The sequence below is a fragment of the Dama dama genome, chromosome 30 (genome assembly GCF_033118175.1).
Source record: "Dama dama isolate Ldn47 chromosome 30, ASM3311817v1, whole genome shotgun sequence".
NCBI lineage: Eukaryota > Metazoa > Chordata > Mammalia > Artiodactyla > Cervidae > Dama > Dama dama.
The window spans coordinates 70,682,702-70,701,991 of NC_083710.1; the positions used below are offsets into that span (position 1 = coordinate 70,682,702).

At 43.5% G+C, this 19,290-nt stretch overlaps 1 protein-coding gene across 3 annotated transcripts in view; it reads right to left on the reverse strand.

Moving 5' to 3' along the window:
• LOC133049557 (ATP-binding cassette sub-family C member 4) overlaps positions 1 to 19,290 on the reverse strand; it is a 178,685-nt gene that overhangs the window by 95,426 nt on the left and 63,969 nt on the right. For all 3 annotated transcript variants that reach the window (XM_061133650.1, XM_061133649.1, XM_061133651.1), the window contains 6 exons: positions 17,716 to 17,965; positions 12,991 to 13,092; positions 9,061 to 9,150; positions 7,448 to 7,639; positions 2,664 to 2,758; positions 2,353 to 2,439 (listed from right to left, as the gene is read on the reverse strand). In XM_061133650.1, coding sequence (XP_060989633.1) covers positions 2,353 to 2,439; positions 2,664 to 2,758; positions 7,448 to 7,639; positions 9,061 to 9,150; positions 12,991 to 13,092; positions 17,716 to 17,965 — 816 coding nt within the window. The remainder of the gene's footprint in view (positions 1 to 2,352; positions 2,440 to 2,663; positions 2,759 to 7,447; positions 7,640 to 9,060; positions 9,151 to 12,990; positions 13,093 to 17,715; positions 17,966 to 19,290) is intronic.

Here is a 19,290-nt window from a genome sequence, read left to right on the forward strand (position 1 = left end):
CACCCTATTACTAAGCTTTGACACGACCACCATCTCTCATAGCATATTGTTCCATCCAATTTTCTAACTCGTTGAGAACATCCTCAGTTGCTGCTGAGTGATTTCCTAAATTGCATTCGTGCTCCCTGCCCTAAGTTTCCCCAGAGAATGTGGTTCTGATTAGCAAACAACAATCCAAACAAGCTTGCTTCTATCAAGTGTACATCCAAGGTCATTAAACCCAAGAACTATAAAAAAACTGCTCTGTTTGAAGGAGAACTTTTGAGAACTTCTGTGATAAGTACAAGAGGAATAGACAGGTTGAACTGCCAATGATTTCAGGAGTGGAGAAGGGGAAATGAAGCTTATAGCACTCACAACCTGTTACCAAACCCATGACAAGGCACTTCTCTACGGGAAAATTCATAAGGTCACAATCAGGAGAGGGTGGGAAAGCCGGATGAGAACACACAGCTGGAAGCAATGCCACATGCCCTGCTCTCCTGTTGTGAACAATTTAATGCTTCTTTGCACTTTTTATCATGGTGGTGGTGATGGTTTAGTCGCTAAGTCGTGTCTGACTCTTGCGACCCCACGGACTGTAGCCTGCCAGGCTCCTCTGTCCACGGGATTCTCCAGGCGAGAATACTGGTTGCTGTTTCCTTCTCCAAGGGATCTTCCCAAGCCAGGGATCGAACCCGGGCCTCCTGCATTGCAGGCAGACTCTCTACCTACTGAACTATAAGGGAAGTCCCTTTTTATTGTGGTAAATAAAACATATCAGTACCTAACATGAAATTTACCACTTCGCCTATGTTTAAGCACACGGCTCAGTGGTATTAAGCCCATTCATGCTGCTGTGTAACCATCACCCCAACACTAAGCACAAGCTACACACAGACTTTGGTGGAACCCGCCCCATGATCCTGCTTAGTGGGTGTGGAATCCCAGGTCCTCGTATTCAGAGCTCGGAGCTCCTCACAAGTCTCTCTGTCTCACATCTGCAGACTCTGCTGAAGCCTCTCTACTTTGCAGTTGTAGCTCTGTGTAAATCAATCATTTCCCTCCAATTCAAACACGGACACCTGAGAATTTGGTGATAAGGCCTTTTGAAGACATAATTGTTACCTTTAAGGACACTAGGTCTAATCCAATCTGACTTGTATCTCCAGAAGAAAAGGAGCCTCACACAGAAGGGCAGGGCCCATGAACAGAGGAAAGACCACGTGAGGACACAAGAAGGTGGATGCTATCGGAGGCCAAGGAGACAGGTTCCTTAGAGGCAGGAATGAGAGCTGAGCATCCAAATCTCCTTTTTCTGCCCAGTGTGGGTCCTTTCCCTCTCCCGGCTCACTGTCCTCCTTGTAAACTAAGAGGTTTTGTGCAGTAACATCTGCAAGGGCATTTAACTCAGTGCATACAGCAGGGTATTACTAAGTGCAGCTGGAAGGCTCACTGGCTTTAACAAGGTGAACAGCAGCAAGGGAACTAACTAACCATGGGGGAGATGCAGAGACTGTTTCAGAAAAAGCAAGTTCATGAGGCTTTCAAAGAGGTCAGTCTAAACTCCACCAGAGGCCTTGGTTAGCGTAACTTGGACACATCATACACAGAAAAACAGAGTTGTTCTACTTGAGAGGTTCAGTGGCCAAACAAGAGCAGTATATTCAACAACAAACAAGAACAACAAATTCCAGAAACAACATAAGAGTCAGGAGTTCAGCCAGATTCTAGATAACTGGTCTCACAATCAAGTTAAACATACATTGTGGATCTAAGTATTAACTCTAGCAAGAATCCATGAAGCAATGTGCAATGACTGAAGACATTCTGAGGTGCAACAAATCATTCTCAGGTTCTATACCTTATTCAGAATTTCTGAATCTACAGAATAATAAGCAACAACAACAAGGTCTTTCCACAGAAGCCCTATGTCAGTACTGAAAACATCACTTCTAATGTGTCTTTAAAAAAGATGAAGGAAAAGGATTGGCAGCCAAGTACTAGATTACTAGTCCCACTCTCTGATTTAAAAACCATACATCTTATTTCTGGGGTCTGGATTCATCCACGGTATCCAGTTATCAACTGCAAGTAGGAGGAGGAAATCAGCCATCAATTCCTCACTCCCTAAGGACAGACTCCACCATCCTCCACACCCTAGAAGCACCTTCTGTATTTTCCTATCTTGACCTCATCATGATCAAAATTTCTCTACGATGGATCTTCTGTGGAATGAAGGGAAGGGAGAGAGGGACACGAGGGCAGAGCCAGCTGAGTCTCTTGAAACACAAAGGCTTTCCTGAGCTCTTTTCCCTTATCTTTAATCGGTTCGAGGAAAACAGAAGTAATAGGAAACAGGAGCAAACTCACAGTTCAAACAAGTGCCTGCTGACTTCGGCATCCACTGCGCTGAGTGGATCATCTAGGAGGTAGATGTCTGCGTCCTGATACACAGCTCTAGGAAACATAGAGAGACGTCAGGAAAAAAACACTTCACACTCCCTGGGTCTCATCTCTGAGTCACAATGGTGTCCAACAACTCCATGTTCATTCCAGGAGCCCAGGGAAGGGACCACGGCCCTGCTTCACACAGGCCCACACAGTGAGTGGGGTCTCCGTGCTCATATCCACCAGGAGTCGCAGAGGAGGAGGGGCAAGATGGCAACTGAAACCCCGTTTACCTTGCAAGGTTGACTCGGGCTTTCTGCCCTCCACTCAGTGTGGTTCCCCGGTCTCCTATCATAGTTAGATCTCCGTCCTCCAGAAGCTGTAAATCCTACATGGGAGACAGAAAAGGGAAAAAAAGAAAGATTTAAATAGTGTTCTCTTCTTGCCATCCTAACTTTTAGCCTTAGTTCTACATGTAAGTATTTTATGAACAGCAATGAGTATATTTGGATTGTAATCTTGAATATTAAAAAAAACCTGATTTGTTTTGATTCCATAGGTTTTCACTGCATTTATGAATTTGATCATGATAACAAGGAGGTATTTACTGAGGACCAATTATACTGCAGGCATTGTTCTTGGCACAGTGAATCCAGAAATGAGGAAACAAAGTCCCTAGAGTCTCTTTCCCTGGTAGGAGACAGACGATATGGAAAATTAACCTGTGTATAAGGACTGAGGATGAGAAGGAAAAGGAAGCCAGCTCAGGGCAACAGAGAGTAAAGGAGGGAAGTGAGTCTACGCTTTGGGTCAGGAGGGCACGGCTCACAGAGTGGGTGTGAGCAGATCAGTGGGAGGTGGGGAGAGGTGCTTACATAGACGGCCTATAACTCAAGCAATGCTGCCATATTTGTTATCCACTAAACCCCTCAGGCATCATCCTAGGACACACAGCAGTACTTTTCTGCAAATGAAGCCGGAGCTTCTCTGTACTTTAGCAAATTTGGGAAGAACAGAAATGGCACAGTGAAGCCCCCAGGATAAGCAGCTTTCTGACCTTCTAAGTCTCATCTTCTTCTACAAAATGTGCTGCAGAAACAAGAGTCTCTAAACTCAAGGATGCTGTGAGAACCTAAAGTGTATAAAAACCCCTCAATAAATGAAAAAAGGACATGGATTGATTATAACTTGCTACTGTTGAATGAGGCTTACTTTCCCATCAAACCAACACTGGGACCCCATTCACCGTGTGGCTCACAGCATGTAAGGCACATGACCACAAGGAGAAGGAAGAGACTGTCTCCACCATCACCCTGATAGCCACAGGCACACACAGGTTCTCTGCTCACTTGAAGCTTAACAGGGGTGCAGCCAGTGAAAGTCAGCAATTGCTCTGTTGTGAAAATTCATCACTGTTTCACTGTAATTCTTGCTTTTGATTTTCTGGAGCTACTATAAGGCAGTTTAAGATACATTCCCAACCCTGAACGAACACACACACACTCACACACACACACACACACACACACACACAGAGTTTACTTGCTCTCTGTTTCACTGGTGACAGCCCCTGCAAACTGTTTCAGTTTTTAACGCCTAGACTTTATGTTGCTTTGGTTTCCTTCACACAACAGCACCACGCTGTAGCACAGCAATCTCAACCATGCTCTAGAAAAGGCACTTAAATCCACTCTTCCATTTAGCACAGCTGGGCCCCAAGAAACAGGCTCTCTCTGAGTCCAGTAGCAGGACTGCGAGTATGCTGTTGACTCTGCAAACTATTTATAGGCCAGTCACAAATGGGAAAAGCATTTCACGGGATTTGAAGTAAAATCCAAGTCAGCCTAATTTCCCAGCCACCATTTTCTGATTAGGTAAAAGGGGAAAACGTCTGAGTTCAGCATATAATACAATGCCTCCCACAGACAAGAAGTTTTTATTATTTATTTTTTAACACCAATTCCCAATGAAGAGCAGACACTCACAAACTACAGGGCAACTAGGAAATGGCTCGCTGGCTTGATGCCATCAGCCAGGAGCACGTGGAGGGCCCTTCAGGGAAGCTGGCTTCTTAGTGTAGAAAACAGCACGGAGTTTCTGTCAGAGGAAGGCTGGATTCCAGAGTCAAAGCAGGAAGACCCTGACTTTCATCACACCTGTAACTCCATTTTGCTGATGGCAGAGCCCTACGATTTCCATTTTAAAGATGATGAAACTGAGGCCTTGTGAGGTTCAGAAAAGAAGCCAAAAATCAACGTGATTTTTCCCCCCTGAACAAACTCGATCCCCGCGCCTTATAACTCCCAAGTCTTGTCATTTAAGCTCCACCCCTCGAGTTTACCAAACATTATTAGCTTGTTCCCTGAACTGTGTTGTGTAACTTACTATACTGTCACTTTGAATATGGCATCAGCTTAATTCCATGTTGCCAAATGTGATTACTTCATGTTTTATTACAGAAATGTTTTCAGCTCAATGAACTTAAAACGCTTGCTTCAATTAGATCTAGTTATCATGTGTCTAGTTGTTATTAATGCATGTGATACACGAAATGCTCCTTTTTCCTGTTTTATCTTCCAGGTGTGGAGGAGAGGGGTCACCTATTAGAAATATTTTTGTTTGTTTGTATGTATATATTTAGTTTGTATGCATGTATTTACTGAAAACCGGTTTCCATTTTACTAAAGTTGCAATGCTTACTGCAATAAACCCCTACTTCCCTTACTTTACAAGAAAGGAAACAGACACTTCAAATTACAATCAAAGATGATGCTCTTCAGAGGACACACTTTTTTTTCCTACTACACATGTAGTCTAAGAGTAAAAATACCCCCAGAGCACCTCTATTGTCTGTGACTGTCTTATGTCCATCCACTGAAACATGGATTCCAAAAGGAGATAAGCAGAGGCTGCATTAAGTGGTTCCTAGGTGTCCCGCAGACCTGGCTGACCCCTTGGTAATCAGAGTCATAGCTGACATTTCAGAGCAGCAGCAAAACCTCTTGGAAACACTCTGACCCGATGTCCTCGTTTTGCTGCAGAAACGTGAGATGCCCCGACAGGTAACAGGACGTATCCAAAGTGACAGCAGTCAAGTGAGAAAACGGGGGAGGGACTTGGCTCCCTTCCTGCCAAGGAGGGAATGGGCATGAGGGGCCCTGCCTCTATGCTCTGACCACGCAGAGAACAGGAGGGCAGGTGATGTTTATAAATGTCACATCACATACGGCACTGGGCAGCCCAGTCCTGCAGGGCTCCTTCCCACGTCTGTTACACGTGCAGCCGCGAGGGTGTGTGAAGCCCCAGGACACTCCCCCACATTACCGGTCCAATCATCCCAAGAGGCTGCAGCAAAGCATTGTCCATCATCTGAACCTGAACTACAAATGTAGAGATGGGATGTTTCACCTCTCCAAGCTTCAGTTTTATCAACAACATAGAAAACACTGGTAAAACATTAATAACTCATATGCCTTTTTATGTATGCTTGCATGGGAATGACAAAGACGATTTGGACATCAACTCTGAATAAATGGGAGCTATTGTTCTTACTGGGACTTTCCAGGTGTCTCAGTGGTAAAGAAGCTGCCTGCCAATGCAGGAGACTCAAGATACGTGGGTTTGACCCCTAGGTCGGGATGATCCCCTGCAGGAGGAAATGAAAACCTGCTCCAGTACTCTTGCCTAGAGAATCCCATGGACAGAGGGGCCTGGTGGGTTCAGTTCATTGGGTCACAAACAATTAGGCATTACTGAGGAGACTTAGCACGCACATAGGCGTTTTTACTACTTTACATTTGTATTTCCCCTTTCCTTATAATATTTTTTAAAAAACCTACCTCAATCCTGCCAACCCTACATCATTTCTGCAAACAAAAAATCTGTTTAAAACAACTCAGGAGAAAGAAATAGAACAAAAAGAACAAGCAAACAATCCTCTTATGTCCACAAAATCATCAAATGCTACTCTATGATGTTCAAGCCACTGTTCAAGCAGAATAACTATTTCCTCACAGGTCTTCACCCCCACACCTTTGAAAGGCTGTCCAGCCTTTTTCCTCACAATATAAAAGAACAGTTGGATGTCCAGACTACACTGAACTGACCCAGGGGAGCCCTTTAATGCTATTATTCCCTGATTTTTATAACCAAAGAAAATAACATAGCATCTAATCAGTATTTACCTTTTTTCCTTACCTTCCATCAAATTATCAATATATTCTCCTACTAGGTAAGCCCAGTTTGCATAACTGATTCCCTAATTTTATTTACTAAATCTCCATGTACAGTAAAATGTTTCAATTTCCATTTTCTGTGAAACACAATACCGTTTCTGAAAACAATCTCTCCTCCAGTGAATATAGGCTGTATTAAGAAGAAATGTTAAAGGAGTCCTTTTTCTTTAATTACTAAGGAAAAGCAAAGTGGAGAGGAAAACCTAGAGACAGAAAGGGACCAAGCAGGCATCAACCAGGCGCAGGAGGCAGATCTCATGTGGATTCCAACAATGGTGAAGGAGGTTTCTCAGTGAGATGATCAACAACATGTAAGCACTGATGAGAAAGCTGGTGACAGTCAGGAATTTGGGTTATTTTTCAAGTGAAATAATGCTATCTCTTTTCAGTCTCTGAGAGAAAAACTAATGAAATATTTACTGATGAACTAATCTGAGGTCTAGAGTCTGCTCCAGAATAGTCTGGGGTGGGGGTGGGACAGGCAGAGGGCAGGTAGTGGAGATGCAGCAAGACTGGCCACCATCTGATCCTGGGTGAACCCGGGGTGGGTACATGAGGGTTCATTACATTGTGCCATTTTTATGAAGTTTTGTAATTGTGCCCTAAAAGAGAAGTGAATGAAACTGCAAAAGGTGAAACAATCCATCCCTACCCCAAAAAAGGTATTCTGTGTCGTTACGACATCAAAATTCAAACAGTAGCATATGTGTGTGCATGTTCATGAGAAAACCAGCCTCAAGTATTAAGCAACACTAAAAGATCTTCTAACAGATCTTGCAGCTTAAACCAACACGATTGTCATTTGATATCTGAGCATATGCCACTCAAAAGTCATTACTCACCTTTTTCAAAGCACAAGCCTTTATTACTTTTTCATATCGCTCCTTTTCATATTTCTTCCCAAATAAAATGTTACTCCTCACAGTTCCTGAGAACACCCAGGGCTGCTGAGAAACATACGCGATCCTCCCGTGCACGCTGACCTGTCCCTGGCTTAGGGGCAGCTCCCCCAGCACAGCGCTCAACAGTGAGGACTGTAACAGACAGCAACACACACACGTGAACAGGGTGCACGCAGGACAGAACACGCCCCGCAGCACAGCTGACCCCACCCTGGTGCTTGATACACGATAGAACCCTTTCATTTAGAACAGGATAAAGTACAGTTCTGGCAGTTGCAGGGGAAAAAAAAAAGAAATAACACTATTGATCAATATAAACTAGTAAATGAATATATTCGGTTGATGAGTAATATTATTATTAATATTACACTAAAACAACCTAAACGGGCTTCCCTGGTGGCTCAGACAGTAAAGAGTCCACCTGCAATGCAGGAGATATGGGTTCCATGCCTGGGTGGGGAAGATCCCCTGGAGGAGGGCACGGCAACCCACTCCAGTATTCTTGCCTGGTGAATCCTCATGGATGGAGGAACCTGGTGAGCTACAGTCCATGGGGTAGCTAAGAGTCAGACACGACTGAATGACTAAGCACAGCATAACAACCTAAACTGCCCAACAGTTTCTCCCAAATGAAATTCTAAACTCAGTGAAGACTAATTAAGAATGTTTGACATTCTGAACTAACAAAACAGCCCAGCAGAATGCGTGGTTCAAGTATCTGATGTTTAATTCAGCTGTTCCTGCATCCCAGGCATCTTTTACTTATCAAATATTTGTTCTTAACAAGTTTTCTGTGACTAACATATCCAAAAATGATTTTTTTTTTTTTTTTTTTAAAAAAAACCTCTGGAGTCATGTTTCAAAAAAGTCCTTCGTATAGGAACTCATCACCCTCTCATGTACATATCCCTCATTTAGAACTGTGTTTTGTTCTTTCAGACTAGGTTCATGTGCACATGTCGTTCAAATCTTGTCTACCACATAGAAGTGGTGTGTCTGTGTCCACACATCACAACACTACCACACTGGGCTGAAGTAATCTGTCTGCCGCAGAACTTGGTTGCCTCTGGAGGGCAGAGACGTTGGAATCTTGCTCTCATCTGTACCTTTAGCTCCAGCTCGTGGCTACACATTCATTACCCTGGGCACGGCCGGGACCAAGTCATTTCATGGGAGGAAATGCTCAAAATTCCCAGAAGAGCCTTTCCAACCTCCAAACTTCCTGGAGGGCCAACCGTCACAAAAAGAAGACCCCTCTATCTCCTTCTGTCCTGAACAGCCGTCAGAACAATAATTTCCTTCACTGACATATCAAGAGCCTGACAAGCAGTTTCCAAATGTGCAACGTGAAGCACCAAGAAGGAAAGCACAGTGTGCATTTATCCAGATTTATCTGGCTACAAGACCGTCTTGAAAAACTAATGTTCCATGGAACACATCTAGAGAAAACACTGTTCTAGACACCCTCAATTCAAAGTGAATTATACACAGCTCCGGGCTCAAGTCAGAGGCTGTGGCATTACATCAAGCTGGCAAAAGGCATCACAACTTACCTTTCCTGCTCCCACAGGTCCGACCACAGCTAACAGTTCACCGGGTCTGACAGTAAAGGAAAGGCCTTGTAGGGTTGGGGTGTCTGATGCCTGCAAATATAAGTTAAGAAAATTTTGTTCATCTCAATAAAATAACACAAAGAACTCTGAAAAGTGGAGAAAACAAGATATCATTGATATGCTAATATAACCCATATTTTCCTCCTTTCTGTTTTAAGATACTGAGCCTTGGGGGCCTTTTATCCCAAAATATCTTTGAAAAAACTTTAGTTTGCCTTTAGGAAGGCTCCTTTTTATCATATTTCAATACAAACACTGTTCCAGACGCTCACTGGATTTAAGGACTGAAATGACAAGTCATGTGTTCAATATGTACCTGCATTCTGCACACTAACTTACTACAATAACATACTTAATTGAATATCCAGTATGGGAGGTTTTTAAATCAATTGTGAATTTTCATTATAGCCCTTGGTTGTGTCAACTTCAGTACTGTCCACAAGGTGGCAGAATACGTACACATCATGCCTGTTCCTCTACTAATAATTTGATATCTCCTCTCACCTCTGTATTTTCACTTGGTAAAGAATGAGTCTTACTAATGCTCAGCAAGCAGCAGAGCACTTTATGATATAGTTGCTCTTGGTAAATAAAGTCACATAAATGGTAGTCAAGGCTCCAATTTAACCAGAGCTGTAGTTTCACACCAGAAACAAAACAAAACCAAAAAAAGGGGGAGGGAATTAAGTGTAACATTATGGGTCAGTAATAATGCCTCAATGTTATCTCTCTTACATGCTAAACAGAGAACAAAGCACCTCTACTGTAAAACCAAAACAAACCAGGGAGTTATGTGTGATGGTAAACAATCCAACACAAAGGAGAAGAACAAAGTATTCATCATGCATCATTCAATCACAGGTCATGTTCGTGAACAAACTTAAGGGTGTATATATGTGTCATTACATATACTGTATCCTTAACTGCTAATTTTTCTAAAAGTAATTAAATGTGATTACATAAAATGCCCAAAGACTAATAAAAGATCATGTTCTAAATGAAAAATTTCTCTGGAAAAAACTGAACTGATGATATAGTCACTTACTTAAAAAAATAATTATTTATAATCATCAAAATAACTAGCACTAGATTTTAAAAGAGACATCTTTTCACTCCTTTCTTTTTAACTGACCCCTGGATTCCGTAATTATTTTTCACTCAAAAATATTTCATTATTTTCCTCTCACAACGGTTCATGATTCTGTGGATAAAATACACAAGCATAGCTTCCTGTTGCAACCCTTCAGTTGGTCAGGGCAAAATTTATGGACTTCCTCTCTGTTCGGGCCTGAGGCTTTTCATGATTAAATTACTAGCCCCAGGTTTCATAGGAATTACAAAGAGACTAGATTTTAATACATAAGAAACATTTTTAAAGCATCTTCCAATTTCTTATTCTTCTCTAACATTTAGGGCTTCTATTTCACTCAGCTAAGACTAAAAATAGTGATCCACCTACAAACGTCAGCTCCCTGTCACCAACCCTCACAGTCTGTCAGGGCCAGACACTATTTCCGCCCAGTTCAGGCTTCAGGATTGGGCACTGCTCGGCTGTGCCCAGAAGGGGGCAGCACTGCACTGCTCACTGCTGCTGGGTCCCCTCCCATCTTGGTTATCCAGGCTTAGGAGATGCTGGCTCAGAAGCATCATCAGCTGAGCCCCACTCTAGTTCATGAATGAGACCTGGATCCTGAGATATTCCCCCCACCTGCCCTGCTGGTTATGGAGGGGAGCCAGTTACAAAGCTCATGTCTTCCTCCAGCCTCCCAGCCCAGCAGGGGCTTCATTCAGACTTAGCTTCTTTCTAAATCTCCAATGTCAGTGTCCCTCCGCCTCCCAAGAGCTCTCTCACCTATGACCTAACCTGACAGCCCCTAATTACTCATGACCCCAGCAAGGGACACATTCCTTGCATAGGCAAGGTCAGAAAGCTGTGATGTACTGTAATGCAAATTGCACAGAAGTATCAGAACATGATTAACTTCTTTGGACTAAGAGCAAAAGAGTTCATTTTAAAATGCTGCATAGTTTGGAACAAGATAAATTTGGTAATGTTAGCATTTACATAGTAGCCCTTATAATGGAATTTTAATGCTGTTTTCCATAAATGCTTCAACTGTATTATGATGAGAAATACAAAAATAGGAGGGAAAATCTGTAACATTAAGCTAGGAGCAACTATCAGGTTGGAAAAGTTATCTTGTTTGAATTTCCATGTGCAAAAGCTGTAGGGGTATATTATTATTTATTTGGAAATATACGACCGTTTTGTAGGTGCAGAGGCAGGTACTGAATCTGAAGCAGTGGCACAATATGTAGTCTCACAGGCAGGAAAACACACAAGTCTGAGGGTCTAGACACTTGCACTGTGGTCCCCAGTGCCACCAGCAGAGAGGCTCTTCCACTGTCTGCATTAAGTAATTCCCTACATGGAACTCCCTTCTCCTGGGCCATGTGTTGTTCTATCTACCCTACTATCCTATGCCACACCCTGATTAATTCCCTGATAGCTCAGTTGGTAAAGAATCTGCCTGCAATGCAGGAGACTCCAGTTTCCTGGGTCAGGAAGAAAAGGTTGAGAAGGGATAGGCTACCCACTCCAGCATTCTTGGGCCTCCCTTGTGGCTCAGCGGGTTAAGAGTCCGCCTGCAATGCGGGAGACTTGGGATCAATCCCTGGGTTGGGAAGATCGCCGGAAGAAGGGAATGGCTACCCACTCCAGTGTTCTGGCCTAGAGAATTCCATGGATTGTAAAGTCCATGGGGTCGCAAAGAGTCAGACTGAGTGACTTTCACTTTCACTTCTACACCAGTGCAGGGGAGGATGTGCACAGAGAACCATGGAATCATGGAGGTGGAAACTTTCAGTCACTGGTAAAGGGGGAGGCACTGCGTGTACAATTTTGAGAGTGGTCCTTGTTGCTTTTTCTGCTTGCTTTTTGTGAAAGTGAAAGTCACTCAGTCGTGTCTGACTCTTTGCAACCCCTTGAACTATACAAATTCTCCAGGGAATCTTCCCAACCCAGGGACTGAACCCAGGTCTCCAGCACTGCAGGCAGACTCTTGACCAGCTGAGCCACAAGGAAGGGAAGCCCTTTATTTCATAAACAAACCAAGTGCTAGAAATTCTTCAGTTCTCCCTGTCAGCTTCTACACACTGCACCCCTTCAACTGGCAATCACCGGTGCTCACTATGCCCACCTGCTGTCTCCTCCTGGCCCCTGGCTGCTAACAAACTAGCCGGAACCATGCAGAAGATTAGGATGGGGGGCCCCCACCCTAACTCACAGCAAAATACCTAACTCAGCAGTGAAGAATCTGCCTGCAATGCAGGAGACAAGTGTTCAAACCCTGAGTCAGGAAGATCCCCTGGAGTAGGAAATGGCAACCCACTCCAGTATTCTCGTCTAGGAAATCCCATGGACAAAAGAGCCTGGAGGGCTACAGTCCATGTGGTCGCAAAGAGTCAGACAGGGCAGAGCACGCAAGCGTGGTTTTGCTAGGCTGCAATGATGGTCTGACAACATCAAGGCAAAAAATGTACACTGATTCCCAAAAACCTGCTGTCTTTAATGACTGGTTGTATATTTGTTGGTTAACCTGTATCACAACTGAGGCATCTTCTCTCCAATGCTGCAAATTCTACCATTAGTTCCAAATGGGTTAATAGTTCTCTTGAGAGCCACATGTCAAATGTCTTAGGCTAATTTTACACTGAATCTCTATCACATGCAAACCTTACTCCTCACTGAGAATTTTTGATAACATACTTTAAGTAAATGAATAAATCACATTTATGCCATATATAAAACCTCAATATTCTCCAAGAAACCTTTCAGCAGTCAAGATCTTATAATAGAAGGTTTGCTACCTTATCCCAAAAAGCAGTGAAATCTTGCACATTCACGATCATTTTACCATCTGATGGTAGTTGAGAGTGGAACTGTGTTATCTCATCAAGTAACAGGAAGTTCTACAGAAGAAGGAAACACACAGATTAGATTATTTAAACTACAGGAACAAAGAATAAACAAAAAGAATTGCTTCCTTAGAATCTTCAATAAAAAAATTTATGCAGCCTACATACTGCCATGCCAACTGTACGTAATGTGTAGTTTACACTAGAACAAACCAGATAACACATACAATATTATATACTATTATAATAACATACAATGAAGTATATGTATATATACACACACATATATACACATTGTAATAGCATACAATAAACTATATTATATATATGCACATTATTATAATAGCATGCAATAAAGTATATTATACACACACACACACACACACGGAACTTGTTCTGGGGAGAATTGTAAATCCCACTCAAAAAATATCATAAGGTCCTAACCCCAAATACTTCAAAACATGACTTTATTTGGAAATAGGGTTGTTGCAGGTGTAATCAATTAAGGTGAGCTCACAGTGGATAGGGTGGGCACTGGACCCACTAAGATTGGTGTCCTTATAAGAAGAGAGACACAGAGACAGAAAATAACTATGTGATTATGGAGACAGAGGCTGGAGTGATGGCAGTTACAAGTCAAGGAGTTCCTAGGTTTGCCTGCAAATTCCTAAGCTAACAGAGGAGAGGAAGTGAGTTACCCATGTAGGATTCAGGGGGATCCTGACTCTGCTGACACCTTGATTCCAGACTTTTAGGCTCCAAGGCTGTGAAACAACATAATTCTGTGGTTTTAAGCCACCAAGTTTGGGGTACTTTTTATGGCAGCTCCAGGAAATCCATTCAGAGACTTAAAAGGACTCTTGCATGAGAGAAAAACAAAATATCCTTGTAAACAACTTGGGTAATTGTAAGCAACTTGTAAGCAGCACGGATAATTCTAGGACCGAGAGGCAAACCGAATCCCCACCAACACAGGTGGCAACTGACACAACATGTGAGGTCGTTTGAGAAACAGAACAACATGAGCAGGAACGTTCTCTCTGCTAAACATCATGAACAGCCTTCAAGTCCTTGACATCCTCATCTATTGTGCCACAAGGCTACAAATGTGTTTGCACCTTCAACTTCAAAAGAACAACTGGTAAAAACAACACAAAAACCTGCTTCTGTGCAGGAAAAGGAAGAAGAGATCCCTGCATCTCTCCAGAGACCAGCTGGTGGGAGTCACAATCCACTTGTGTTCCCTCCTCCTCTCATCCAGGCTCCCCAAGAACCTGGACACGGGGCACAGATACTCCTACCCGCCCTGAGCCTGTGTCCAGCAGGAGGAAGGATGGACGGACGGTGGTCTGAGCACTCCTCTGCAAGCTCTCAACCACCGCAGCCTGAGTTCTCTCTCCACACCACCTCTCCCATCGTCAGCCATGTACCGCTCTCGGCCTGTTCTGACAGTTTCTCTCTGACAATTCTTTGTTCCTCTTGAAACAACATAATTTCAGCATCTCACTCGCTATAATTATTCAAATACTGATATATCTTTTTTTTTTTGCTGGTTCTTTCCCCAGCCCTCCCCACCACCACTGACCCTACCTCAACACCACTCCCTCTTGATCTCTTTACAGCAAGACTGAACGTGTCCACCACATTTAAATACCCACAATGTCCCACCAGCACCTAAGTCCACAGTCCCCAAGTGGCCACTGCCTAGACACCCTGAGTACTAATCTCATCCATCCTTCCAGTCCATCTCAAATGCTAATCCTCCTGGGAACCAGCTCAGAACCCTGAAGGCTGCCACCATCCTCCCCACCTTTGAAACCCCAGGGGGACAGTAAGTCATATAGAGAGGAGACACTATGTCATTCATGCACTTACACTGTCCAACTTCAACGAAGACTGAGCCCTGCACAAAGTCAGCCCATCATAGGCATTAGCTAAAGGAAGAGACTGTACCATGTAGTGGGTGCATGGATTTGACTGTTCACTGACTGCATGGCTACAGCCTTACACAGTCTGGGTTCACACAGCAACAAGCAAAAGGTTGTACATATATATTATCCAACTTTTCTAGACAGAAATTAAAATTTTAGCTTAAGCGTGTTACCAAAAAACTCAATATCCAGTGTGTGTATAGTCAACTAGAAATTCCTCACTTTCAAAAAAAAACTGACTTAAAAAAAAGGAAAAATTATGCCTTAAATGAAGAATTAAATTTATTGAGCATTTGTCCACAAATAGGTCTGAGTGGGGAAAGACAGTATAATCTTCCAGAGGTTAAATGAGATTCCAACACATGACCAGCTTGTAAAGGAACCAAAAGTGCTGGCTGCATTTTTTTTCCCCAGGGCTCAGGCTGATGAAAAAGCTGGAATTAAGTGGCCATTAGAGCCATGAAGTGAAGACCCAGAACAGGTCAGGCAGAAAAGTATCAACGTCAGAACTGCAGCCAAAAAGATTGACTTCCCAGTAGCTGGAAAGGGAAAACCTACAAAGCTTTCTGAACAATATTAACCTCAGAGACATATTTCACTGGATATAAAAGACACTGAAGACTTTTGGTGCTTCTAAGTTAAGACAAGATATTTATAATCCTATTGCAGTAGCACAATGCCAAAACCTTCAGTCCACTTTTATTACTAAGAGAAAAATAAAAGGACCATTGCACCCCCTCCAAGGTGGGCAGGGGTGGTGGGTTTCCTTCCTAGGGCTTCCAGACATGACCTGAGTGGAAATCCTGGGCAATGACCACCTAGTCTATGGCGTCCCACCCTGCAATGGGGCAGCAGGACTCAATACCACACCTTGTTCTAAACTCTACATGCCTGCCATGCCTCCAGCCCACCTGTGATCAAACCTTGCCCAGTTCTGACCACTTAGGTCAGTAAACTCAGCTGACCTTTTCTTCCACTCCTGCTGCCCTTTTCGACTTCTAATTGGGCTTGAACACATCCAAGCGAGAGACAAGGAAGAGAAAAAAACAAGTTCTTGTTCTTCTCCTTCCAGGTGACTTGCCAGCCCTAAAACTCAAAGCAGCTCGGGACTTAAAACACTCCCAGGGAGTCAGCATCACTCTACCTGACATGATGCTGGGCAGTGCAGGGCTGGCCGTGCATATACATGGAAGCCCTAGATCAGGGTAAACAAAAGTGCTGGGAGACTGTCATGGGGCTGGTGGAGGTTGAGGAGCATTTGCTTAAATCAAAGACGGAAGAGAAGGTGACCCAGGGGGCCCAAACAAGTGAGCCAAGACATTCCACCATTCCACATGCCAGAAGGTACAAACAAGGTATTGGAACAGTGGTTTAAAAAAAAAAAAAGAAATCAGGCTTTGGGAAGAATCCTAGTTCTGTCATTTGAAAGCTGCGTGAGGATGGGTGAGCTATTTCACCTATTACATAGGAACCTGTTTCCTTATCTGTAAAGTAGGGACATTAATGCTACTCTCATTCAATTGCTGTCGAGATGAAGTTAGATGATGTGTACAAGGTTTAAGAGATCCTGGACCACACAGGGAGCCCTGCAGCAGCGATAACGAGACCACAGCAGAACAAAACACATGTGAAGCTTCCCTCTGGACAGGTCACCGTGTCACTGAGAACATTACTATGGTCCAAATTCATTCCTAAGTGTTCTGCTTCAAGATGTGAAAGCAGAAAGAAATTTTATTGAACTGTATGGACCATTCCTTAACACTGTTGCTAAGCAGCCCCATCAGAAAGAAAGATAAACTCAGGGGACCAGAACTGACCTCATATGACTGATCTGTTTTAGGTGCAATGGTTTTTTTTATACTACAGAAACTTCATAAAATATCTCAGCTTTTATGGCAAGACCAAAAAATAAAGTCAAAACCACAGCCAAAGCTAATTTCACTTGAGGTCTATTATTGGCCAACCATCACTATGGAGACATGGGAACAAAACAAATTAGATGTTTTATAAAGTCCAGACACTTAAGTTCATGCCCAGGCCGCCTCACAGAGCCAATTCATCCTCATTTTTGACTGATTCATAAAAACATAAATCCTTAAATATCTACAGGGTCTTATCTTGGTGATGGAAATTATTCATCTCTGGCAATTTAAAGACACTTTTTAAATAAAGAGCTGGACAGATTGTGGGTATGTTGGAATCACAAGTTTGAAAGGAAGAGGGCAGCTAGAGAGGATTAAGCAGTTACAGGAAAAGGGCAGAGACAAAGAGGCAAATCAAAAGGGGAAGCTCAGAAATCAAGTGAAACATCTATGGAGGAAAGAATCTATCTGAGATACAAAGAATCTGAGGCCACTATTCCTGCCTAAGGAGCAGGGACCTCTCAGCAAGTTCCTCCCCTCCCAGCCCAGAGAGGAATCCTATTCATGCCAGGACTGAGCACGGTCACTACCTAGTCATTCGAGGGAGCACAGGAGATGCAATCTGTTTGCTGCTCCTCCTTTCAAACAACTTAATCATCCTGCAGTCATCAAGAGCCTGTACCCCTGCTGGCCATAAGTGCGCAGAGATCATTTAGAAGACAGGGGAGCACTGAGACATTTCGGAATGACTGCCAGCCTTGGCACTAAGAAAAGTAAACCTCAGCTAACTGAAACACATTGACACGAAATAAAAAGAGGCAAAAAAAAAAAAAAAAAAGACACAAAATCCACCTACAACATAATGAAGTTAAGTGTTGGCAAACCTTGATCCTTCGGATGCTGACGAATGCCTCTGACGCCTTCTCGATGGCCGAAGGGAAGAAGAGGGTGACTGTCAACCGCACAGCCCCGTACAGCGACACCGCCACAAACACACGGCTGGCTGTGATCGTGTTGCCAAGGAGCACGTAGGTGGTGAAGGTGACGAAAACGATGATTTTGCTTGCAACAAAAAATGATGCCAAATTCATCCCTCTGAGGTAGGAACTTCTCAGAATCTTGGAAATTTCTTTCCTGGAAAAAAAAGTGTAGGAAATAGGTTTAAAAGAAGCATGGACATCCAAGATATTCAGCGCCCCGTGTGAGTGGCCCCTTTCTAGGGAGTGGACACAGATTAAGATAATCCATCCCTAACATCCTGGAGATACTGCATACCAGGAAGCATTTAACAAGAGGGATCTGTCAGGAACCCTCTGGCCCTTATTGATTCCTGAATATTCAGGAATTAAGAGGAGAGGCATGCCTTTCCCCGGGCTGAGGAATCCAGGCATTTCTCATTACAGTGATAAGTACCCTCTTCCTTTTTATGAGCCAAATGGTAAAAGGTGATCGTTTGCAACTCTCTCTTTGATAGGGATCATCTTATGTTTTGTAAGTCTGGAATTTTAATCTTTGTCTTTGCTGAGAATAACCACCTGATAAGACAGTACATATGCCCACGCCATGTTGATTAAAACACCTTTGCTCCATCAGAACTTTGGTCCCCGTGTCTATCTTTCTTTCTTTCTCTTTCTCTCTCTATTTCTGGCTAATTCCTTGGAGCACGGAGGCCCACTGAGCTCACTTTCTTACCCGGGCTTCTAAGACCCTCTGGAGAAGGCGCACTGTGCCTTCACCTACTTGAGAGGGCGCCTGGTGCCTACGTGCAGCAGCGGGAGCCCTACGAACAGGGCTCTGTTGGCTTTCCGCGTAAACCAGGGGATATCAGCCTCTTTCTCTCTCTTACTCTCGGAACCACCAGGTTCCGATCCATTAAAGGACCAACAAGTGGCGCCCAGATACAGGGACTCTGGTACACGTGGCTTTGGACGGAGTGACCCCCAGGGCCTATTGAGGCCGGCAAGTACTAAGACACAGGTAAATCGGCTGGGAAGCCCCCTCACTTTTCTACTTTACTTCAGCACTTATTTAAAGTTCAGGGATTTTCGGTTTCACGCCAGAGAATAGAGGCTTGCCTTCAGACATTGGTTGAATGTAACCCTTGGTTCCCTAATGAAGGTAGTTTCGATAGATTTCTGGCCCCTATGGGCTCTCATTGAAACTGTGATTCTGCAATTTCAAGGTAATTCTAGCCCTCCTGATATTCAGCAACAGGCAGAACACTTATTACATGAATATAAATATAAATATATAATTAGATGATACCTTACAAAAGGCCCAATTAGAACAACAAAAGGTACATCAAGATTTTCCTACTAACCCTGCCCAGGCTGCTCCAAGGGCTCCTCCCCTGCCAGAGGGCACAGATCCCAATGTCTCTCCCTCAATAAAACCTAATGATTTTGACAAAGACTCCCCTAAGACACCTTTTAACATTAAAGCTGACAACACCTTTCTGA